Below are 24,670 nucleotides of genomic sequence, written 5' to 3'. Positions count from 1 at the left end.
AAAAAAAAACACCTGTACAGATAGTATGCTGCTGATTTGCAGTGTTTCATATGGTTGGTGGAAGAACATCTGGACTCTTGACTTCTTCAGTGTATGATAAACTCATATGTTTTAGTCTGCTCAGACAAACAAAAGTGGTGATACATGACATCATATGAGGTCAGTGTTTTAAGATGTAAACACAGGGATACATTGTGTAATCCTACATTGTATGTTTGTTTTAATAATGAGGGATTGCAAGCAATTGACCAGTATGAAGATGATTTCGCTTCATTTGACGTTAATGACTAAATCATTTCAAATCTTGCTCCTGACACAGACATTATCAGAGTTCATTCTATGTATTTTCAGACATCATCACTGCATGTATTCCAGTGATAGCCCAATGGCTAATTTCCACTGCTATCCCTTCGTCATATGTTAAATTAGCCATTAGAAAATATACAGTGAGCCTGTCATTAACACATTAATGGATTTTTGGGCCATTGGGGGGCAGCTGAACAAGCTTTAAAAACAACATCTGACATACCTTACAGAGTTGTTACTGTTGAACAGTCGCTTTTGTGAATATCTGGCAAGCAAGCGGCAACGTTAGGAAGGTAAGTCCAATATTCACTCTCCTTTTAACTCTGTTTTTGTCTCCACCATCTTAAGAAGCTAAATGTTCGAGGCTGCTTTCGTCACAAGCACGTGGCTTACCGTGTCATGATGATAGTGGCAAGAGTGAACCAAGAGTTAAGTTGCTGTCCAGCAAACCAAATCAATGAGCTAAAAGTCGTTAAAAAGCTGCATAGAGCTCAGGGGAACTGCAGAGTGTTAATTATCTGTAGGTTTGTCACTACAAGTGACAGCTTTCAGCTCTAACGCTGTGCCCGAAAATATCCTTTCCCAATATCACTCCAGATCACTGAGCACCTGCAGCGAGACGTAAACTGTTCCACCAACAAACAGCTTGATTTCATTCTAAACAACCTGCTGCTAACGAAAGTAGAGTTACTTAAGGTCATAATGCCGATAATGGCACTACCTTTGGTGATGATAATGATGGGAACGGTGTGTGTTCACCACTGACAATGAAACATTTCTTCTCACGTCGTGAATTGTGGACACAGCCAGTGTTGCCTGACAGGCAACCTGAAGAATAAAAGGGTAATGACATCTTGCCAGTCTTCATTCTTACTATAGAGATCAAACGCATGTCAGGGAGAGATAGAATGCAATGACGTGCATGAGTGTGACACGCTCTTTAAAGCCATTCCAGCAACATACAGTGAGTGACATAAACCATATACAACATACCCTGATTGTGCTCTCAGCACATTTCATAATCTGATGGTGAGGTCTAGTTTACCTTGACATTTATGTTTAAATAAGACACCACATTGGCAATATTGAAATGTAAACAGGACATGGAACATTAGCTGCTTTCATCCATTTAAATCTGGGAGGTATTTTTACCGCTGGCAGGCTACACGTGCATTCCTGAACTTTCTATGCAGCAGCGTATGCTGCCACACTTTCAAAAAAATCAGCTTTAAGTGAATTCAAACTAACATGATCTTTGTTTGAATTTGGTTTCTGCACTTGGCGAGCAATTTTCCATTAAAATGACTGGGCGCCACTTTGGAATCCAATATCCAATTTGTATAACACATACATGAGGGCTGCAGGACATTGAAGGGGTCAGGAAGACAGTGCGTTTTAAAAATGAACCACACTGTACAAGACACAGGCTCCAGCCTTCCCTCAACCCCGCAGAGGATAAGCTGATGTTAAAAACTGGCAGATGAATGGATGTTTGTGATTTGTACCAAGATAACAAGCATCTCTATATTGCAGATCCAAAAAGTGGAATCGAATTTCAGCTCAAACGATGTCACCAAACAGCTAGTGTTTCAAGAATTGGAATTTGGTAGTTGATTTTAGTGGGAATGCTTGCTTTTTCACTTTTTCAGCAGTCTGAACACATCAAAGCCACTGACAACCTTTCTTTCTCAATTAAAAGCTTTTTTCCACAGCTGGTTTGAGGTGGGCAGGACCCTTTTGGACAAAGAAGATGTCATGAATTTCAATGGAATAATCAGGATTTAGTAACATCAGAGTTGGAATCACAATCTCTCATTTTATCATCATCTTTAATTCATGTGTTTACTTCACTGATGATTATTATTATCTTATGTATTGCTTTTACACTTTATCGTTTATTGTTTGTCATTGTGTTAAATTATGTGTTAATTAAGTTGCCAGGGAGAGGCCATAATCAATTAAATGTAATCAAACCACACCCATGCAGTTTGGATGAAGATTATTTGGGTGTTTAAGAGTTAGCTCTTTTTAAATAACCTGTAAATTGTACCAGGAAGTTAATGTTCTAGAAAAATAGCTAAGATTTCAAACAGATCTATCAGGCGCTTTAACAACAGAAACCACTTACGGCGGTGATGCTGATCAATGAAAGCTGCTGAAAAAGGTGAGAAAGCAAGCCTTCACTTCCTCCATCTATGGTTTCACAGACAGCTGTGGAATTCAGATCAGAAACCAAATGGTCACGTGTCCACGTGTCTAGCCCCAAACAACTGCTGCACTCCATTTTAAAACACCTGTCTGCTCTCAGAGAACGGTTCTGCTTCCAGACATCAGGTTTCACCAGGTTTCGGTGTATGGCTCACTGAATAAACCCAGAGAGACTTCACAATAAAGACACAAAACGTTCAAAGCACTCAGTGTTTTCATTTCACTTTCAGTTACCAGCAATTACAAAGGAGGAGAGGAAGACAAAGAGAAACAAAGTCAGCAGAGAAGAAGCCTGAGGTGGAGCGCGAAGAGGAAAGTGCTAGAAAGTGCCTGAAACCATGTGTAGAGGTACCGTGGCTGAGCGTGAATGATTACCTGCTCCGTGTTCATGGGTCATCACTGTCATCTAGTGGTCAACTGCAGCACTTCAGTGGCATAAAAACAAACTGAGCCTCTTCAATTCACTGAACTTTATTTTCCTTTCTCTTGAATTTGACAATGTTGGCTTCAGTAACTGTACAGTTTGTACAAATACAGTATAATATTTTTTCTGCTCAGAAATGCACTGCTTCATTCACTCTCAGCAACATCTACAAAGTGTTGGGATGACCTCTGACACAAAGTGATGCTGCTCTACTAAGGTGAACTACAAACAGTGCCAGTGTGTGTGTGTGTGTGTGTGTGTGTGTGTGTGTGTGTGTGTGTGTGTGTGTGTGTGTGTGTGTGTGTGTGTGTGTGTGTGTGTGTGTGTGTGTGTGTGCGCGCGTGCCTACGTTTTAGTGCATGGAGACACATCACATCATTGCATTTTTGTGCAGCTATTGCCATCAGGTTACAATGTGGATAAACATGATTCATGACACAGAGAACTTGCATATTGTATTTCTAACCCCTACAGCTTTCCACCTGAGAACAAACCGACGCACCCACCGTTCACACACATCTTAGATTTGTCTAAGCGCACAAAGTAAAACAGTTTTAAGTAGGAGAGAGCAGGTATTGCTGATACAGAAAGTGCAGTAAGTGGACATTTGAAAGGGAGCCTTAAATCATTGTGTGATGTTGATGATAAGACGAGCAGGCGGTGGTGCAGCACAGGCAACAAACAACACTGCTTCAGCTCAGGGACACAGCTATGTTCACAGCTTCTCACAAAAGTGGTACAGGAACTCTCAGGTGTACAATCTGATGTTTGAGTGGATATTAATAAACAAAAAGACCATAAAATACACCTTTAGTCATTGTCATGCATTGCATTCGCTGCCATTTATACAGCACAGACATCTGAACAACACACACTGATCCAACTGATACGCACTTGACTCACTGTGCTGTTTGAGCAAAGATAAAAGGAATATCCACACAAAAACAGAATTCACATGTGCAGTTTCAAACTTCTGGATAGTACAGTCAGCACCTTAAAACCAAGAAAGCCGTGATGATGACGTCACGTGATTTTGGGATGGTCCATTGACATTAAATAACTTACTGGACTCAATGGGCTCATATAGCTTTGTCTGAGAGATTACAGGTGTGTGACAAAGAAAAATTTAAAAAAAAAAATGTTTGTAGGCTTTAAAATGATGCAAGTCTTATGCTATGGCCTTCACGGTCACTATATCCCAACCCAACTGAACACTGACTGGAGATTTTGGAGCAGTGCGTTAGACAGTGCTCTCCATCCAGGGCCAGAATTAACCTGCTGAAGGGCCCGGGGCAAGAGTGACCCCCATGACTTGGTCCATTATTCAGTGCCTATATGCCTCAACTAGACGTCATCAGTGCAAACTGCCTCTTTGTTGTTCAGCATCACGAGAAACTGACTCATGACATATACTGAGCTGCACTGCTATAGAAATGACATGTGAATTCTAGATTTGGGATGGACTTTAACTGTAACTTTAAGAGCAAACTGTCCTCCTTCTGACCTTTAGCTCTCAAAGCTAACATCAAAGCTTCTATTTCACAATATTTGATGGATGTGACATGCTGGTAATATTCATGTTTAACATGAAAATCATCAGAAAGACATTTGGCTCAATCAGAACACCAGCTTTCAAATTCCATTATATCATGTGCTTTTCATTGTACACCAAAGGCTTTTCATCCTTTACAGCCAAAATAATCTTCACCCAGTCTGCTTTAGTGTTCCTATTTCAACTGAAAACTCATCACACAATTACGTATCTCTGTGATTGTCATCCTCAGACACAATGACTCGACCTCAGCGTTCAGAGAGCCAACAAACAAGAAAGAAAAGTTTGAATTCATACCACTTGTATCTGACTGTGTTACAGCATGCAAGCTTGAAACAATGTGTGTTTTCACTTGAAAAAGCTGTCATTCCAGTCAGTCAGTGCAAAGGGGAGAAGCTGGCACCTTTGTGGCCCCTTGCTTTGGAGCTGGGGCCAGCGTCTGGAGAGGTAGGGGACACAGGGACATCGAAGGCAGGGTTGGGAATATGCAAAGCCGCTCGTTTACTTTTCTTTGACCGACTCTTGGTGTGACGTGGTGGAGAGGAATCCCCTTGAGAGCTAGCAGTATGACGGGCCCCGCAGCCCATGGAGAGCTCTGGTGAGGGGTCAAAGTTCATGGCGGGGCTGTTCTCTGGGCAGGTATGAGCTGTTTGAGGTTTCCCCTGAGGACATGAGGTGGACAGGAGCGGGGAGCGAGTGGCCGACTCCAGCAGACCTTTAGTTCCCTGTGTGCACTGGGGAGGCACAAGAAAGAGGAGGGGGGGGGGGAGAGAACACCTAATGAGGCAAACCAGAGAAGTGAACGGGTCAAACAGCAGCATGCTAAATCACGGCAGTGAATCCAGCAACAGCTGTGCAAGATGAATCAAAGACAAGCTGGGAGTGCAAGCAGGTCACACAAGTGGTCCCAAGCAGGAGATCACAAATGTTTCATGCCATAGACGAGCACGGAGGTGCACATTAGACCTACAGAAGCATGTCTGACAGATGTTTAGCTCACATCTGAGAGCCATTTGGAGTTGTGCTTCAATAAATTTTGGATTCTTGGAAGAGACGGATTTGAAAAATGATCCAATTTGAAGCAGCGGATGCCGAGACATCCTGACTGTTTCTCCCAAGTTTACGTCAAAATCTAAAAAAGGAAGAAAAAAAAACTGGAGCTTGCATGTCATATGGTGCAACTCAACTGTGTCTGTTGAAGATCACAGCTTACGAGCTGTTTACAAGCTGCAAACATATATTATCACCAAAACCAAACTTGACATAGTGGACATGTTGCCTATTTACACATCTAGAAGATTTGTTCTGTAATTTGTAAGGCAAGGGAAGGAAGATGTATTTGTATAGCATCTGTCAGTAAGAGGGCAATTCAGTGTGTTACATAAGACAAAAAGACATTAAGACAAGATATTATAGAAAACTGGCAATATAAAAAGACAACAGACACATTTTAAATGATTAAAACAAAGTAAAATGGAAGATTTTAATCTTCAAAAGTCGAATAGAAATGACTGTGCCACTACAGCGCAGAGCCATTGTTCACATAAAAACACTGATTAATGCAGCTTTAAATGCTGCTTTTAACCTAAATTAAGTTTAAAATGTCCTCGACCTTGAAGCTATAACACACTCAGAGTGTGAATAATGGATGAACCTCAAGTGCATAAAGCCTTGGGACACATTTTTTTATTCAAATTTAAAAATTAACTACTGAAGGCTGAAAAACTGACAGTCCACTGTGTAAAAAGCTCTATAATTTTTTTTAAACAGCAAGAAGTTCAGACTGCAGCCATGCTTTAATTCCAGTTCAGTGCAATCTGGCTGTCACCAAGTCCACACAACACTTCCTAATTTGTGCTTCCCTGTATAGAGCTGCTCCATAGAAAAAAACAACTTATTGGAGTAACACCGAATTTGGGGCAAATCTGTGGCATGGCAAACATGAAATTTAAAGATATACTGACACAGTATAGTGGAACTGAGCAACAACTACACACTGTGCATTGTGAATTAATTTTACATCCAGTACACCCTGTACTGTGTTAAATTATGTACTGTGCTGTCTTCAACATGGCAGCATATGAGTAAAGCCATGCAGCACTGCAGCAGCAAGCCAGGAGGACATGCAGACACAGCGGTGGGCGCAGAGACTGCACTCGTCTTCCCCTTCTCTAAACAGTCTTACCAAGCTCAAGCATCGCTTTTCCTGCACTGACAGTGACTACTCAGCCAGTGCAGGACACAGCAAAGTCTAGACATTTCTCCTCCTAGTGTTGGTGGCAGGACAGAGGCACAGAGACAAACCACATACAGAACAGCAAGTTAGGACTGGGTGAAGAGACACAAGGAGAGTCTACCGACGCCTATGAACAGCTATTATACTCTAATATGCAAATTGGAAGGGTGGACAAACAAAACAGCTAGGACACACAGGTGATGAATTGTACAGACAAAAATGAATGCTTTATTCCATTTTTAGATTTTCAGATACTGACAAAATAGAAATATGTGTAAAAACAGAGCAGCAAAATCAAACAAACAAACAAAAAAATGGAATGATGGCATGAAGGGAAACAAGTGGGAAACGCTTGGCTCCATGCATCATCAACAATTTGGCACTTTGACCTTTTATATGCAGACAAACACGACCGTTAACGTGAAACACAGGAAACAAACATGGACGTGTTTTGGCGCAGAGAAAGCTCTCCTCACAGCTTGACCAGTGCATCAACTCAATTACACACTTCAGTTTACACACACAAAACAGATTTCAGACTGGAAACACTACAGCTTCAACCGGCTCTCGCTTTATTCCGCACACACAAATAGAACAGGGTTATGGCTGTCTTGTGATTTTGGCGTAAATGAAAAAAAAGAGCTGTTTGTCAAACAGCAGCTGCTCTACTACTGTGGCTCAGGCTGCAACTCTATCTGAACTGCAGTAACGCCTTGTAAACAAAGTTGCTGTACAACTCTCCAGGCATCCTTTTATATCCCTGGCTGTCAGAGAGAACAAGAGAGGAGCTCTGTGAGGAGGCCGACGAGCTGGAAACAGCATCGCAGTCTTCACGTCTTACGACTCCTGCTCTCCTCCTACCTCGTGAAAGACCCTGAGTCAACATACTGCACATGAGCAAAACACTGAGGCGTAGATTGTGGTAAAAAACACAAGAAAATAGCTAATATTAAATATATATAGTGCATAGTGTCTCAAAAGAAAAATGATTTGTTCATTTCCATGAGGTAAAAATGACAAAGTTGCACAGAGCTGGTGTCTCACTAACTCATGAGATGAACAAAACCAACCACATGTTACTAAGCCATAACTTAAAAGAACACTTTTAACTTTTTGTAAAATAGGCTTCTCTAATTTTTCCCCCTCAGAGAGAGATGAAAGCATTGATCCCACTCTCATGTCTGCACGCTGACTGTGAAGCTAGCAGGCAGTTAGCTTAGCACAAAGACTGGAAACAGCAGGAACAGCTTGTCAGGTTTGGCCCAAAATGAAAATACACCCACCAACACTTGCAAATTTCTCTGATTTACATCATGCGTCTGCGTTGTTTACCCAAACACAAACAAAAAGTTTAGTTCCAGCACAGTAGCTCCACATAATACACGGAGAACGTGTGGGCTTCAGAGGTGTTGGGACTGTGGGTGGGTTTTTACACTTAGCGAGGCTAAACCCGTCCAGACTCTCTCTCTCATACAGAACAAGATGAAATCAGAGGCGATAAAACCCACCAGTGCTCAGGTCAGCACACTCAGGGGTTTGCTGCGACAGCATTACCCGGTCTGCTATGACCAGTAGCTTGTTTTGGCTAATATTAGCAAACCTAAATGGATATTGCTTCAATACTGACATAACTGAGTCAGTCTGCAGACTTTTTGACTTGTCTCTACCGATGCTACTGTTACACTATGTTTTAGCATGTACATCCTGGCAACATTCAAGGCTAACACACAGACATGAGACTGACATTGAGCTCCATCTCATTCTCTGTCATTCCCCAAAAAGTTTCAATTATTCTTTAACTTGCTTTTCAATTTGATTAAAACTAATCCAGATAACGCCAGTGCATACTAAGTCGAACTATCTGAATGATATGTGAACCTCTGACTGCGGTGTAAATTCAGTAAAAGTAGGGATTAACCCATACACAACAGTCAGTAACAGGCAGCAGACAGATGCAGGCAACAAGGCTTCTGTCAGGCAGAGGAAGAGTTTTGATGGGAGTTGGGGGGTGCAGGCACAGGAGAAGGGGGTTCCTGCAAGCCAAAAGCCAGCTGGGAAGATCCTCCTACCACGTTTATCTCGCTTTTAGTGGCCAGAGTGGGCAGCTCGATGTCCGTGCCGGCTGTCTGGACAGATTCATCCGCCGGCAAGAAACCTCGTCTGTCGATCAGGCTGAATAAGACAGAACAAGAAAGATCTAAGTCATTAGCCGTTTGTGTTCCTGAGTCTCCATTTTGCAGAAAGAAACTCGAAAGGCAAGCACAGGCAATTCAACTACAGGTCTTTTTCAAAATAACACTGCATACTTTAGTTGAAGAACAAGTTCAGCTGAGTGTTTATTGTTAATTTTGCAGAGTTTAAATCAATAAGGAAACAGTTAGAGCGACAACAATGTTAATAATGGATTCATTCTTAAACATGCCAAATGCTAAACACCAGCTGATTAATCAAATGTGTTCCTGACTGACAGCCTGGCTTGGGGTTACACTGTGACAGTGCCAACAGAATTTAGAACTATTGTGGTTACTAGAGCTGCACGGTATTGGAAAATAAAAAACTGTTCAGTTTCAACGAATGCATTAAATCAAACAAGCAAAGGTGTGTGTGTGTGTGTGTGTGTGTGTGTGTGTGTGTGTGTGTGTGTGTGTGTGTGTGTGTGTGTGTGTGTGTGTGTGTGAGTGTGTGATGGTTGAAGACTCGTCCCACAGTCCCCACAACCCCAAACAGTTCAGGTCCAACATAGCTCACAACCACAGAAAGACTCAAAAGTCTTCAAATACACACTTCCACCTGATTACTCCTCCTTGTCACACAGAGACCAGGCTTGTGTTTTAACACAAGCTGGCTAAAGTGACATGGACTTTATAATGTGATCTGGTGCACAGGATAAAGCTGGCCAAGAAACACTGGCGGCTCCGAGGCGTACTAATAGCTTGCTGTGCATGCAGAGCCTGCATGTCACTCACTGGCAACAAGCTCCATGTATCCAGGAACCCTGGCATCAGAGCAACTGGTCTCATATTAGACAGACTTCCCTTGTAGATTAGTCATGGAAAGGGGGAGCCCAGAAGGTTTTCCTTTTGTACCAAAAAGCTGGAGCATGATGTGTTTCGCTTTACTTGACATTGCGCGTCATGCGATGTGTGTATTGCACATTATCACGCAGCCCTAATGGTTACACCTTCACTTAAGTGTGCACTGCAGCCAGTTATGAATGTTCTATTTAGAGTCAGAGGATGTCAAGACATGGAGTCTGTGGTTGCATCACAGCAGCAACAGCTCGCGACTGAATGTGTCAGTTTGTATTACAGCTTTCTACTCGCTGCATCAGTCTGATAAAAGCAGTCAGTGCATTTTTAATCTCTATCAGAAGCAGGCTGGGGCTTAATGAGTGTTCATAAGTTTAAAAAAAAAGAAAAGATTTGGATATTTGATAGAATTTTCTATTATTATAATAATCTATTAGTCCTAAAAATAGTTGACAGCCTGCAAACATAAATATTATGACGGTGCAACATGCATGAGGCATGCTAATGTATGTGATGTTTAACACTCACCTGGGTGGCATGGGTCCACAGAGCATAGTACAACAGTTGACAAAGATGTTTTTATGACTGTATGGGTTGGTGACATTTTCTCCACTCTTGCCTGACCAGGAGCCTTTAATCTGGAACACACAAGATATATTAAAATACTTAATGTGCAACAGTTAATTTCTGAGAACATCTGCATGGTGGTCCTTGACCTTATTTGGAAATATTCATTAACTTGCCAAGAAATGCTTTTCTCTACTATTATTCATTATTATTATTTGACATATTTTTCTTGTGCATTTCTTGACATTCGATTCAAATGTCATTGTAGCGTCATAATAATGTAATAATATATAATCTAATCGATGTAATGCTTTTATCTTATATGTATCCCAAATACTTAGAAGGTTTCTTTATTGTGTATTGTATTCTTTATTGTTGCAGTAGCAATTAAACATACAGCAAACACAGGATGTAAACACAATTATTTAGAAAAAGTAACAAAAAATATAAACTGGAATAAAAATAAAAATATAACTTAGTAAAACTAAATATAGTTCTATAATATGTATTAAAATCTAGAATACATATTATATAATATCATATAATAAAAATACAATATAACTGAGTATATAAACAGTATTTATAGCAAAAAACAGCAATAAATTTAATAGAGCGAATGTGCAATATTGCAGTAGTGCAGATATATATGTAAAAGTATTATGTAAAAGACACCAAACAACTATAATTATAATATTATAAATGTAAGTCTGGACTCACGTCTTCATTCGTGGTCAAGTTGGAAGCAACCAGGTATGTATGGAAGCCTGAGAGGCCCAAGATGGACCAGACTGAGAAGAAACATATCACCAGCTCCACTGCGGTGAAAGGTTGAGTCAAGGAGAACATCAGGAATGGGTTGCACCAGCCGGTCTTTGCTCAGCCTGGTCTTAACTGTGAAGCCGGTCTGCTCTTTGTTAAGACAAGTCTTTAGAATGGACTTTACGCTGGTTGCACCAACTAAATTTAAGCCTGGTCTTAAGAGATACGCGTCCACGTGAATGCCCACACAACTTTGGCTATTGCCTGGCAGCGTGTGCTGCTACAGTAGGATACATTGTTAACAATTTCCAATGTGTTGCTAATTTGTAGTTAATCATTTCTAATTTGCAGCAATGCTATGGAGGATCGAAGAGAAAGACAATATCACACACACTGACATATGAAAATGAAGAGCTTTTTACAGCCAGCACAAAAAACACAGCAGTCCAACGATAAAGAAGAAGAAGAAGCAGGCGACTTGTAGACTGTTGACATAAAATAGATGACAGCACACAGTCTGTTTCAACTACTTTCACCATTGAATTACTAACTGCAAGACTCCCTTAAAAAAACATGCAATTTTGAGAACCTTGACAGAAGAGAAACTTATCAAGCTTTGCAAAACAGCTACAGCAAATTCTTAATCATTGGTGGTTTCTTGTAAATTCAGCATTAAATGCAAAACATCAGGTTGTTTCTTTCAGGTGTTCACAGCATCGCTGGAACAGCCTTTCAGCTGTTCCATGTGTCTTACCTGCCAACATTTAGCAGCTGTTTGAACACATGCTTTCATCTGATTTCGCAATTTACACTAAATTTATGAACACTGCATTTTATTGACAGCAAACATGTCAAATTTTACAGCTACACCAAACAGTACACCAAAATACTGTACTTCTTTATCACCAATGGAGAAAGTCCCCAGACTCCCTTAAAAAAACTGGCAACTTTAGTGTTGAGCCAGGATAAGCCTAAGATGCTTTAAGAAACATTGTTTAGGACACATTCTTAATTATTTGGGCTTTCTTGTAAATTCAGCAAATGTTATATGTTCGTAGGTTATTTCTTTTTGTAAACAACACTGTGTCCATTTGTCCCAGCATGTCGGCTACTCTATGTCTCAATAAATAATATGCCTCGTTAATGGCACGTAAAAGTCAGCTGGATAGATCAGTGCAGCGCACACCGTTGTACACACTTAATCCTTAATGAATATCATTCATTGGCCAGCTTTATTGCTTTCACTTCCCTCACAGCTCTGCTGGATAACATCTCTTTGAGTGTACATGCCACGTAACAGAAGGTATCCAGAGAGGCGTCTTGTTGTTTGCTCAATCTCTAATTTATATCCAAAATGGAACAATGACAGAGATAAAGCATTAACAAAAACAATGTGTGTTATGTAGCCAATGCCGGCTACATATCTGTGTTAATCAGCCTAGATTTTGACTTCAGGCCTGCTCCTGACGTGGTACGAGATTCACAACTGGTCTTTGCAAGAGGAAGGCTTAAACTTAGATGGTGCAAGTGGCGGAACTATTAGCTCTTTCTTAAGACCAGGCGTAAGCCCTGTTGGTGCAACTGGCCACAGTATATTAGAGGGGGAGAAATAAATAAATCATACTCACTGACAGTGTTCTCTTGCTCAAGAAATCTAAAGCATTTGTGATTAAAGGATATCTGCCTGGACTCTCCTGCAAAGCAAACACCAGGCCTTTTCCACCCTGAGCCCCTGGAAGAGAGGACAAAACACACAAGACACATAACACACTCACTGAAAAACAAAACAAAAAAACATTCAGTGTGTTTTTCTTATCAGACACCAAAACTGCTCTGACGTGGTAAACCTCGCCCATCTGGCCATCCAGGCCAGCCAAAACAAACACTAACACTTACTGGCAGGCGCTGTCAGCAGTTACTATCAGTATGATCCGGGCTGCATTTCAGCACCTGTGAAACAGCAAAAAACACGTACTCAGCGCTAGATGTGTGGTCACACAGCCGAAGATGAACGCCGTCAGGAAGGAGAGCGACACGATGAAGGTGTAGAAGAAGCGGTAGTTGCGTTTTCCCACACAGTTCCCCACCCACGGACAGTGATGGTCGAACCGTTCTGAAAGAGAAACGCACCAAAAGGAGAATCGACAATGAGCGGAACTGCTGACATTTTCATTTCAATCTAAATGTAAGAATACCTCAGCGGTTTGAGAACTACGCCGATGACATTAACGTCAGCCCGGCCTGAACTAGAGTCATGCAACAATGTGCACTGTCGCCCTGTGAAGCCTCCATTCATTATTTATCGCTGGTAAATGTCAGAGTGTCGCCGTGTGGCCCCGGCTCACCCACACAGTTGTCACACAGGCTGCAGTGGGAGGTGCGCGGAGGCCGGAACATCTTGCAGGTGAAGCAGTATTTGAGCTTCACCACCTGCTGGTTGATGAGGACTTCCTTGGTGCGCGGTGGAGGCCGATAGCTGGTGTTTCCAGTGTTGTCTACAGAGGAGAGGCCAAGAAAGAGACACGAAATTCACTGATCAACCGATCTGAAGTGAGTGTGTCCTTGTGCTATCAGCACCTAAACACGAACCACGTAACATATACTATAAACTACTACACCAGCTTTTTTCCCCATACAGAAATCATCTATTTTTTAACTGATTTGACTATAAAGGGAGCCGCTGCACAGCCATGGTCCAGGGTGAGACACATTCACTCTACCTGTGCACTGAGTCACTCTAATTAGCTCTGCACAGAGTTCAATCTGACTTAATCTGACGAACTCTTAAATGGGATCACTCATTAAATTCAGTCTGAGGCACCTGTCCAGAGCATCCTGAGTCAAACTGCATGTGGAAAGCATTTCCTTATCGATGGAGCAGTAGGTAAATATGCAATACTTATGTCAGAGTCACTTTCAAAAATAGCTGGACCAACAGCAGCACAGTTGGGTAATATCAGCATCTTACATCACCGCTGCCTAAACTTTGGCCATGAGTAGGAGTTAACAAGGTGCACATGAAGCCAGCTTTAGACACTAAAGGGCCTCATGTTTAAAAAATGTCCTCCAGAATGAGTAAGAGACACAAATGGATGGAGTGCCACAATGGCAGTCAATGCCGCCAGGGTGGGGGGACACAGCATCTATAAATTGGAAATGACGCTGCCAGCTGATAGTAAACATAATCCACATAAAAGATGAAACTATTATGGTGTATCAGTGGTTTTTCTTCGACTGCATCACACACACGGTGCAGCGACTGGAGTGGAAACTTCCATTTGAACGTTTGCTGAGTTTCAGTAATTTATAGTTTGCCACCACCAACTGACAGCCAGAGAAGAGTTTGCAGGACGGGCTGCACGTTCTCATGTCATGTTCATTTCTATACACCCCCTGTGTACATGAAAACCAGCACACACAACCTTTTAGTACAATATGTGCACACAGTTTACACTGTACATGAGCCTGAGGTCATTACATAGAAGCATGCCACATGAAAAGCAAAGACACTGCTGGCAAGACTTAAACCTGACAGTGAACCTAACTGATGGGCCGCTGCGAACAGGACGGTGGAGGAAAAAGGACAGATTGGGGTAGAGGACCGACTGTAGAGAGATAAACCTTCCAGTCCAAACTTCAGAAGTCAGCAGGACACATTTCGTCCTAATGGCTGCCAACTGACATTCATTCCACATATGGCAAAAGAATCATTAAAAAAAAAAAAATCTACTCAGGACTTTTAATGTGTCAAAGGTTTCATCATCATTAAAATGAACTGGCAGCAGAATGAGTGGTGGTTGTTCCATTGGAGCTTGCTTTATGTTTCAGTTTCAGAGGAAAAAAGCTGACGTTAGCAGAACAATGCCTTCAGTCTCAACCGTGAACTGGGCTCTGAAGCAAAACATACAGTGTGAAAGCTCTTATGACAGAGCCCCAAATAGTACGTCCTTGAAGTCCAACATGACTGAGCAGAGGGGAACTTAGAAAGAAATGAGCTGAGCTTAGGCAGTGTTGGGTCGCATTGAGCTTTCTAGTGGCAACAGTGGTCAAAATTCAGTGCCATAAACTGGCAGAATGCCACTCTGGGGGAAAAACAGGGTAATCAGTTCATTGCAATCTGCAACCTCACTGCTAGATACTACTAAATCCTACACACTGGCCGTTGAAAGCTAAGATTTTATGATACTGGATATCAAAGTTAAAAGCACTTGAGACATCCATGTAGTTGTGACTCCACTTACAACCGAGTTGGCCCTTACCAATCTGTTTTTCAATGTCGGCAGCCTCATCTGGAGTTGCTCTGGGCAGGATGCCGGGGTCAGTGAAGCTGGTCTGGAGCAGGGTGATGACCACAAAGACAAAGAGGCCTCCTCCAATGACAGGTATGCAGCTGGTCAGGTGTTTGACCAAGAAGGGACAGCTGTGACAAGTCACACGCAGAGAGAGGATGATTACCACGACACGCTGAGATATCAAAGGCTGGGAAGGATCGGAAAAAATAAATAAATAAAAAAGCCCTGTCTCCTACAACTGAGCCTACTTTTTTCACCCACCAGGGGATCTATTCTAATTAACATCCAGTGCCTTTAATCACTGTCAGTATCTCTGGAGACAGAATACACTTTTCAGTATTCACTGAGAGAAAGAGAGCCACTGTCATATTCAAGCACTATAATACAGAAACTGTCACATTAACAGCTGCAAGAATAAGTTACATTTTGAACAACCAAACAGATATCAACACACTGTAAGGACAAATGATGCGACAAATAGAGTTTGATATGCTAATTTTTGTAAAACCTTACCAGACTACATTATGAAATCTGACCTTTTTTAGTTGAGCTGTGTATTAGAGAGTAAAGTGCTCTTGATAAACAAGAACAAGGACGATTTATTGATCATTACGACCAGTTTTACAGGTCGGCTTAGATCTGATACACCAGACGGAAGTCAGTTTAATAAAATGTCAATTTACAGAGCTGGTTTGCCTCATTGTTGTGGAAAATGAGAAATTTCGTCCAGTATATTAATATATTTATGCCTTTGTCGCCAGAGCGACTGAACACGCACGCGATGTGACACCACCATAGAGCCAATATGAAACATGAACTCACTCAAATATAAAGAATAATCCACTTGTGACTAGAATGAGGCCCAGAGTGAGGGGCAAGACCCCACTCTGTCGCGCCACGATGATCCGTCCATCGCAGTAAAAGCGATTCTTTCCGGGAAAAACTTCCCACTTCCTCCTCGGTCTTTTCGGCTCCTCTTTCTTGTCACTGCCGTTTCCATGGTGAGGTGGAGGGGTCGGTGTTGGAGTCGGAAGTGCCTGCGGGTCGATTTGCTGATACTCGCAGTTTTTCATGATTTATTATATAGTTTGGCTGCTCTGTCCCAATTCGGACAACCAGTGCATTTGTCCAGCGATCAGCAGCATCACCGACGCTCGTGTCTGAGGCAGCTGAACGGAGCAAATGTCGTCATTCCACGTAGAAAACAAGCTAACCCTATACTATGTGTATCCAGTTGTAAATAACCCGAAGACCCCGAGCTACAAATGACATCCTTGCTACTTTCCATGCCTCTTCATGCATCACTCTTGAAGCACGTTTCCAGAAAGACTTGACACAAATTCAGACGATGAACCACTGGTCATCGTTAGCTTGTTAGCGGTGCCATTCAGACGAGCCAATTCAGCCAGCTACGGAATATTTCACATCAGTAAAGCCAAAGTACCGCTACCTCAACCCCTGCTAGCTTGTTAGCCTGCTCGTCATCCTGCTCGTCTTGCACAGATCAGCTAACCTTTTAGCTAGTCTCCTGAGGTCTAAAAAAACATACGTGAAAAGGGGCATTAAAACGTCATAATTACTGATGCATACCGCGCTCCTACCAAAAGACCTGACACATTCGTGACTAGTATTAGGGCGCTATGTTGCCTTGAGACGAAGCGTCCGGCTAACTTGTCCGATGTCAAACTAAGCACAGATAAACATGTATTTCCGGTTAATTTTATTTCGAAATAATATATCCTATTGAAATTTTACATATGATGATAAAAACTAAATTGTCACATATTGTATTGGTATTGGGACACTTTTTTTTGCAATGAATGTCAAATCTTTACAATTTGTCAAATGTCTACTGTCCGGTTTATCGAGCAGAACATTTGCAGGTTATCAACAACAGGACTCGGAATAACGCCAGAAACCATATCAAAATAAAAGTGCACAAATGTTCCCCTGCGCGCGCGCGCGCGCGTGTGTGTGTGTGTGTGTGTGTGTGTGTGTGTGTGTGTGTGTGTGTGTGTGTGTGTGAGGAGGATGTCCACGCAAAGTCACGTTTGTTCATCGAGTCATAGCGAACAAACGTTCTTGACCTCCAACAGTTCGGATTAGGTAGGGGGTTGGCGATTGTGCTACGTGAATTAAATACATCTATGGTGTTTACGACTGTTAATATCCTATGAAAAATAATTATGAGATAAATGGCAGTTGCAATTGAACTTGCGTTTTATTTTAGATGTCATAACCGGAAGTCCAGCCTCTTGCTGTAGCCACCTGGTGCGTTTACTCCACCTTGACGCTCAGGTATACGAGTTGGTCGAAGTCTTTCCTGAAACTGACATTTTCTAGCGGAGCTGATATAGGGGACTTTCAAAATGGATTGAAAACAGACATGTTTAATGTAAGGTGGAAAGGACAACATTAATTTGGGAGTCTTTTGGTGGACGCACCGTATACACTGTGAGTAATGTTAAGTGAGAAGTTCCCGAGTCCTCTAATGGAGGAAAAAGCCGCGATGACAAGTCGCCATGAAAGTGAAAATCATTTTTATACACAGAAGGAGTCGTGACTTCATGTTTTTCAAACAATAACGTGTAATTAATCGTAGTGGTTAAGTGTGGGAAAAAAAACAGGAAAATAATGCTTCCATTTCACTTGTGTTTTGATTAGCTAAGTATATGGTATGACTACTGTAAACATTAGTTCCAGCACTTGCCGTCACTGAACGGCAGATAGTATCAGAGAATCTGGCAATTTAAACGTTTTTATGTTTTCAATGTATAGGTATACAGAGTAAAACATAAACAAAGTCAATTTCAGATTCAGTAAGATCTGTTCTTCAATTCGGCTTTCATGTAACCCATGAGAGTCCTCGCCTTTTCTAATAAAAAGATGTGTTTTTGTAAAGCTTTGCTTATATAGTGTCATAATAGCTGTCATCAGAATAGGCAAAACGGTTCTAGCTAACAGCTCAGGAGGTGGTTCAGTTCGAAGATTTCTAAAAGGGGTTTGGTTTGCCTTCATTCAGCCTCACCGTGTAAACACAACAGATATGTCTACATGCTGCAGTTGTCATTGTGGATGAAAAGAAACATTTACACCCAAGCATATAATGTGGTTTTTGTTTTGTTTTGTTTTTTTCTAACAGTTAAACGTTTAGTTTCATTTTAAAAATGACATGAATTTGATGTGTGAATATTGTCTTTGAATGTGTTCTTACGCAGTCTTTAGAGAACCAGTTGGGTTGGTTTACCTGCCACCTGGGGATAGTAGTTTCACATTTGTCTTGAAGAGAGATGCCCTCAGGTGGCTACAAGTGATTTTAGGTTTTGCCTTGCAGATTGGACAGATAGCAAGCATGATGTTTAGTCATGCCATTTCAACTCCCTTTTACCATTTGGTTACGCCTCCGTTGACCTAATTTTCTCTTATACTTGTCCAGACCTTGCAGCCAGTACGTCATGTCTGTCGGCAGCACTGGCAGTCTGAGACACAGCTCAGGACCTGGCGGCTACAGGCATGGACCCAGCAGGAGCAGTAGCCAGAGGTCGTCCTATGAGGAGCGCTGTGTTGACCCAGTAGAAGACCGGCTCCCAACCCCAGAGCCAAAGACAGTCCACAAAGCCCACCTCAAAGATGCCAATGGAAAGGAGTCTGAGACCGTTGGCTTCATCCCAGGCGTAGCTGCCTCTCCCCCTGCAGCACAAACCTGCAATCCCTGCGCTTCTCCAAGGAGCTGCAGGACCTGTATGTGCAGCGTGCTCACCTGCGGCCTGTACAGGTTCTGCCAGCGTTCCATCCTCGCTCCATGCCTGGCGCCAAACGAGAGCTCCCTGGACGAACCAGAGAAGGTGAGCCTGCGAGCTGTGAACCCAGGAGATGACAAAGATGACGATGCCACAGACTGGTTTGGGGACGTCCGCATCGCTGGAGTCAAAGTTGACAGTCCAAGAGAGTATTTAGATGTTGAAACCAAATCTCCGTATGTGCCTCCGCCAGGTGGTCCAACACAGCCCAGCCATCTGTCCCTGCATGAGTCCATGAGGTTTGATGACTGGGAAGATGGCGAGGAAAACGTGGACTCTCTGATTACAAAGAAGCTGCTGGAGCTCTACTCTGAATATCAGATTGAGGAGTTGGTCAGGTGCACCTCAGACTCCGTGTTTCTGAAGAAGAGCAAGGCCATCAACCAGCTCATCAACTCGCTGGCAGAGGAGCACAAAATGGACGAGCAGGAGGCCGAGTGTCGGCTGGTGCGTGGCATCATCCGCATCAGCACCCGGAAGAGCACGAAGAAAAGGCCGCCCATCTCCAGGAGGGAGAGGACGCTGTCGGACAGCGGGAACGAGACGATGAGGGAGAGCGATTCCTTTTCATTCAGCAACAACAGTAAGTTGTAGTTTTTCACCTCTTAGCCCTGTATCGCCTCTGAAAGCACCACAGCTGCTTTCCTGCCATCAGCCATCACTCTCATTTTCTCTGTTTCCTCAAGATGACTACAAGTCCAATCCAAACATCCAAATATCTGAGCTGACCTCTTCTGACAAGTGTGCCAGAGAGATGTGGAGGAACAATGGAGGTAAGAAACCTGCCTGTGTTATGTTATTCCACACACAGTAGACTGTGACATATACTCCTCAGTGAATTACATGCCTGTTTTGTTTTCCATAACTTGGCTGTGATAACAGGGGAAATCCATCATGCATGCATGTGCCAATGGTGGCTGGGATTGTTTCATCACCTGTAGCCTGGAAACACTGGTTTAACTTCCTGATTGATTCTGTTACATCCACTTTTACCTCAGACTAGACAGAGAGTCAGAATATTAAGGATATTAATATCATATTTCACTGCTGTAAAATCAATCAAATCTTTAATTAAAGAACTTTAATTAAATAACAGATAACATGTGCAGGTACAGGGCTGTAGCCTAGGTTTTTTTAATAATGAGGTAATGAGTCCCCCAAATGTACCCTGACCTTGATATTTTGGAAGGAAAACCTAGATTAGGATTTTTCATATTTAATGTATTATTTTCAGTGTAAATTTCTGTAAACTCTGTGACCCAAACTGAAGGTCTAACTCAGTGGTTCTCAAACTTTTCTTCCTTCCGTCCTTCTTCCTTCCTTCCCTACACAGAAATCAAATGAAACTGTCCAAAGCTGTCAGATCTCGTCAACACAAAAGACACGTCTCTCTGTACTGATGGGGAACTAGAGAGCACATGACCCTGTCATATTTGACTGGTGTGTTTGGGCACCACCCGTTTTTCTTCCCTATTAAGTGTGTCGTTCAAAAATGCACACTTGAATTCTGACTGCCTGTCAAGCATCAGAACACAACATGTTTTCCTCATTTTCCCGCCCTGGTCATGCATGAACCCCCCAGTTTGAGAACCACTGGTCTAAAGGCGATTTCAAAGTCTTCTGTGCATTCCAGGAATAACATTTAGGTGGAGAAACACAGAATCTGTCACACATTTATTGGGTTGGCCTCAAAGTAGTTAAATTTAAATCTAGAAATAATGGACTCAGTCTATAATGTATTCTTAATGTACACATTTTTAAATGTAGGATTAGTGGTGTGTCGTGTTATTCACAATAACACCAGTGTAATTTGCATTATGCTTAAAAAAATAATAAGTTGTTTCATGATACTCCACCTTGTTGATGTAATGACATCATACTGTTATGCAGAGCAACAGCAATCATGGCTGAAAGTGAAAGTAACATTGCTGCCTGCTCCACGGTGGAGAAGTCCCCTCCAAGAAGGGAGGGAGTTCAGTCGTGTGGGAGTGGTTTGGTTATAAAGATCAGATGTACAACAAACCACAGTAATATAGAAGAAGAGTAAGAAGACAAAAGAAGCAATACAACAAACTTATTTCACCACCTCAAGCAGAAGTGCTCGGTTGAGTATGAGAAGTGTGAGGGGAGCTCACAGCAGTATTTCAGGGCCATATCATCCACCCCTACGTAGAATGTAATCTCCCACCAGGCTTCAAACACACACTTATTCCACAGAATAAATACAGAGGCCATGGCCTCTTTGTCCTTTATGGCAGCAGCAGTCCTGTGAAGGTGTTTGACTGCTGGTGTTCTTACATAGTTTGCCTTTGTGTGATTAAAACTAGCCATTCAAAAAGATTCAAAGCAATACAACACATCTTAATGTGTCTTTCAAGGATGCACAAAATAGCAGAAAAGAGAAATAAATGTCAAAGTGACTTTTAATTTGAAGAATTTACACTGCAATAATGACTTATACAAAGATTCCTGAAAGAAATATTTGAAGTCTTGATTTTCTTCCACGGTAACTGTTTGACTGATTTGTTAACGTTTAGTCGGTCAGCCATACAGGAAATAACCCAAACAACAGAATGCTTTTTGGGTCAGGTGTCAAATATTCATAAGTGGACTAACTTCCTAGCAAATGAACATGGCGGTAAAGTTAAAGTACACCCTGAGTCTATTCATAGGGCTGCACCAATGACGGACCCAAATGTAAATTCTTTTTATGAGTGCAGTGAGCCAAAGCTAAGAGGAGCAGGGTGTGCACGCTCCTCTATAGACTGGACACTATAGTGCATCTCTCCATTGTAATAAAATAACACATCTGTGTGCAAGATTGTAAACTAGGAATGTAGATACAAAGATAAGAATCCACAAAAACAGTAATGGCCTTCATGCAAGAGCATTTCTGTCTGACATTTTTCTGAGCCTTGCTGGCACAAATATACAAAATTGGGTTCATCAAACTCTCTCAACCGAACACAAATGGCTTGCTTCAACTTGATTAATGCAACCTGTTCACCTGCTACTGCGGTGTGTCATCAGAGCTGTGCTGTGAACATGAAGTTAGATGCTAAAACAAAGTGCTCTTTGATGGGAGGCGGGAAATCAAAGGAAGATGTTCACCTGAACAGTAACCGGCATAATCGTTGTCAGTGAGCTAAAGTCGCCTCACTAAAATAACATATGCCAACAGGCCCAATACAAAAATAAATTGTTGAAGAGCTCTGTAATCCCTGCACTAAGTTTATTTTAGTTGATTTCAGTATCATATTTAAATGCCCCAATGTGTTTGGAGTGGCCTTCGACAGGTGGTGACACACCTGTAAACACTCAGCATCCTCACATTCCAGATGGATGAAAACCAGCCTTTCACTGATTTGCAGACGACAACAAATAAATGGAGATTATTCAGCCTATAAACATTTCAAGTCTGAAAGATAAACTCTCCTATTTTGATATTTTTTATCTTTGAAATGTCTGTGTGTGTTTCTACTTGCAGTACACTGTGAAAAGAAATGAAAGCGATCAGAATGGCCTACCTAAGGAAACTACTATGTTTTTTCTCTCTTTTTGTTTCTTTTTTTGTTCTTTTAGGTCACACTTCTAGTTCTCCAACAGCCTACTCGCCCTCTCACACAGAAGCTAATTCTTCAGGTGTCCCACTAATTCGCACCTCTGTGAGAACATGATTCCTGCTCCACACTGGCCATCTATGCTTGAATTACTGATCGTGCTGTCTCCACAAGGTCACATACGGGACGTTGAAAGGCGACTGGACTTGCACAGGAGTCTCTGGCTGAGCCGAGCTCTTTGTAGAGAGAAAATGTGAATATTCACATTGTCTGAAGGACTTCAGTGAACTCAGGGCTCTGTGTGTAGATATTTATGTCTGATAAATATTATGTGTATATTTGAAGGATTGCTTTATTGAGCGCTTGCCCTGCAGGCAGACACCAGTGGTAGCTCTTGGTGGCTCGTAGAAATTGTATCATGATTAACCGTCCCCTCGTCCTTGAAGGAGAACTGAGTCATGTTCGTGAAACCTGACCTGGTAAGATATTCTGCTGTTTTGCAAAGGACATTTTTGGATGTAGTTGTGGATAAACAAAATCTCGAGTTGTCTTTTTTGGACACATTTCATCATCATAGATTTGATTTTAAGCAAATTTGTGTGATTTTAAAGTATATTCAGTGCCATAAATGCTTTGGTTATGTATTGCACATGTACATGAGTGATGAATCAGAAATGATGATCTGATAGTTTTCATAATTTGACATAAGAGTAATTGGCAGGAAGAAAAAGGCAGTTTTATATCATGGTTCAAAATCCTGTTGTTTTAACATTGGATAGAGACTTAAATGTGCTCATGGTGATTTGGGGAATTATGCTTATTTGCCTTCTTATAGAGAGTTGCATGATGTAGCCACTTAGCCTAGCTTAGCATATAGACTGGAAACAGCCAACCTGGTCACAAAATCCACCAAGGAACTCCTCTAAAGGCCGTTGATTAACAGGTTGTTTATTTGTTTATTCTGTACAACAACCAGTGTACAAAAGACAAGTCAGTGAGCTTTTTAAGGTGCTGGTAGACATATTTTGTCACATTTGGGCAGAACCAGGCCAGTTGCTCTATGCTAAGCTGAGATAACAGGCTGCAAGCGGTTGCCTCATGTTTGCCATACAGATATTCGAATAATTTTAGTAAGTCAATAATGTGTTATTTTTAGTAAGTAAAACAAGTTGAAAACTGCAGAAAAAGGTAATAAGTGAACCGTGAGTTTCTTTTTTTCCTCTGTCAAAATTCAGGGTTTTTTCTATTGTGACTTTTATGGTGTTTATACGATGCTTTTTGATGATTTTATTTTCCCACAACAAATTATTCCTCATGTTATAACATGAAGCTCATATGAAGCACAAAGCTCTTAAGTTTTAAGTTAACCAGGTGTTTTAGGCATTCTGGGTACTGTTTGCGGCCGTCCTCTCTTTAATCCAAGTCTCAAATTGAAAGCTGGTGTGAACTGCAGACTTACGATTTAAGGTTCCATTGTGTACTATAACTGTAATTTATTAGTGACATTAAGATGACTCATGAAGTGAATATTTTCTTACCGCATGTGCTTGCTGTGTTTGTTTGAGTGCTGATGGGAATTTGGCCTGCTGACTCAGTGGAGTGTCCTTATCAGCATTAGATTATGGTTACTTTTGGTCATGGATCTATCCTCTTGTGCCTTATTTCAATTCTGTTATTATATAACTACTTGTATGACTTCAGGTGATATGGATATTTTAAAGAACTTAACGCCACAGTTTTTTTTTTTTTAATGTGTCAAGAATTTGGCTTCAAATGGTGGGAAACTAGTTGCCCTGGTTTCAAGCAAGAAGGAGAAAAAGCAACTTGACCATTTAAAAAGTGGTGAATGTGTCTGCGCTGTATAAATAACTGTATCCTAATATACTTAAACTGGTTGAATTCTCTGCAACAGGAAAGCATTTTCTTTTCATAATTTA

General features: G+C 41.6%; 2 protein-coding genes across 3 annotated transcripts; one reads left to right on the top strand and one right to left on the bottom strand.

The window, feature by feature from the left end:
- Window positions 1–2,969: 2,969 nt before the first annotated feature.
- zdhhc18b (zinc finger DHHC-type palmitoyltransferase 18b) lies at window positions 2,970–17,071 on the bottom strand. Of its 2 annotated transcripts, XM_070984804.1 has the most exons (10): window positions 16,196–17,071; window positions 15,341–15,501; window positions 13,427–13,576; window positions 13,057–13,194; window positions 12,762–12,813; window positions 11,040–11,142; window positions 10,284–10,393; window positions 8,796–8,898; window positions 6,676–6,757; window positions 2,970–5,224 (listed from the first exon to the last, which is right to left on the bottom strand). In XM_070984804.1, the coding sequence occupies exons 1-9, from the start codon at window positions 16,444–16,446 to the stop codon at window positions 6,716–6,718; spliced, it is 1,110 nt and encodes a 369-aa protein (XP_070840905.1). In that variant the 5' UTR covers window positions 16,447–17,071; the 3' UTR covers window positions 2,970–5,224; window positions 6,676–6,715. The 2 variants fall into 2 exon arrangements, with proteins under 2 accessions (XP_070840905.1, XP_070840904.1); XM_070984803.1 differs by lacking the exon at window positions 6,676–6,757.
- Window positions 17,072–17,759: 688 nt separating this feature from the next.
- On the top strand, window positions 17,760–22,928 carry kdf1b (keratinocyte differentiation factor 1b). Its single transcript, XM_070984806.1, has 4 exons — window positions 17,760–17,827; window positions 18,810–19,756; window positions 19,860–19,946; window positions 22,756–22,928. The coding sequence occupies exons 2-4, from the start codon at window positions 18,829–18,831 to the stop codon at window positions 22,848–22,850; spliced, it is 1,110 nt and encodes a 369-aa protein (XP_070840907.1). The 5' UTR covers window positions 17,760–17,827; window positions 18,810–18,828; the 3' UTR covers window positions 22,851–22,928.
- Window positions 22,929–24,670: the final 1,742 nt, after the last annotated feature.

The sequence above is a fragment of the Chaetodon trifascialis genome, chromosome 17, assembly GCF_039877785.1.
Source record: "Chaetodon trifascialis isolate fChaTrf1 chromosome 17, fChaTrf1.hap1, whole genome shotgun sequence".
Taxonomy (NCBI): domain Eukaryota; kingdom Metazoa; phylum Chordata; class Actinopteri; order Chaetodontiformes; family Chaetodontidae; genus Chaetodon; species Chaetodon trifascialis.
The sequence above is the reverse complement of the archived record's forward strand: the minus strand, read 5'-3'. Positions and strand labels throughout refer to the sequence as shown.

Bases quoted from the DNA above. Each gene is read 5' to 3' on its own strand.
- zdhhc18b (XM_070984803.1), bottom strand. From the start codon at position 16,446: ATGAAAAACTGCGAGTATCAGCAAATCGACCCGCAGGCACTTCCGACT. The intron at 13,577-15,340 runs GTAAGGGCCAAC...TCTCCTCTGTAG, and splicing joins CGACATTGAAAAACAGATTG to ACAACACTGGAAACACCAGC. The intron at 13,195-13,426 runs GTGAGCCGGGGC...TTTCTCTTTCAG, and splicing joins CCTGTGTGACAACTGTGTGG to AACGGTTCGACCATCACTGT.
- kdf1b (XM_070984806.1), top strand. From the start codon at position 18,829: ATGTCTGTCGGCAGCACTGGCAGTCTGAGACACAGCTCAGGACCTGGC. The intron at 19,757-19,859 runs GTAAGTTGTAGT...TGTTTCCTCAAG, and splicing joins CTTTTCATTCAGCAACAACA to ATGACTACAAGTCCAATCCA. The intron at 19,947-22,755 runs GTAAGAAACCTG...TTGTTCTTTTAG, and splicing joins GATGTGGAGGAACAATGGAG to GTCACACTTCTAGTTCTCCA.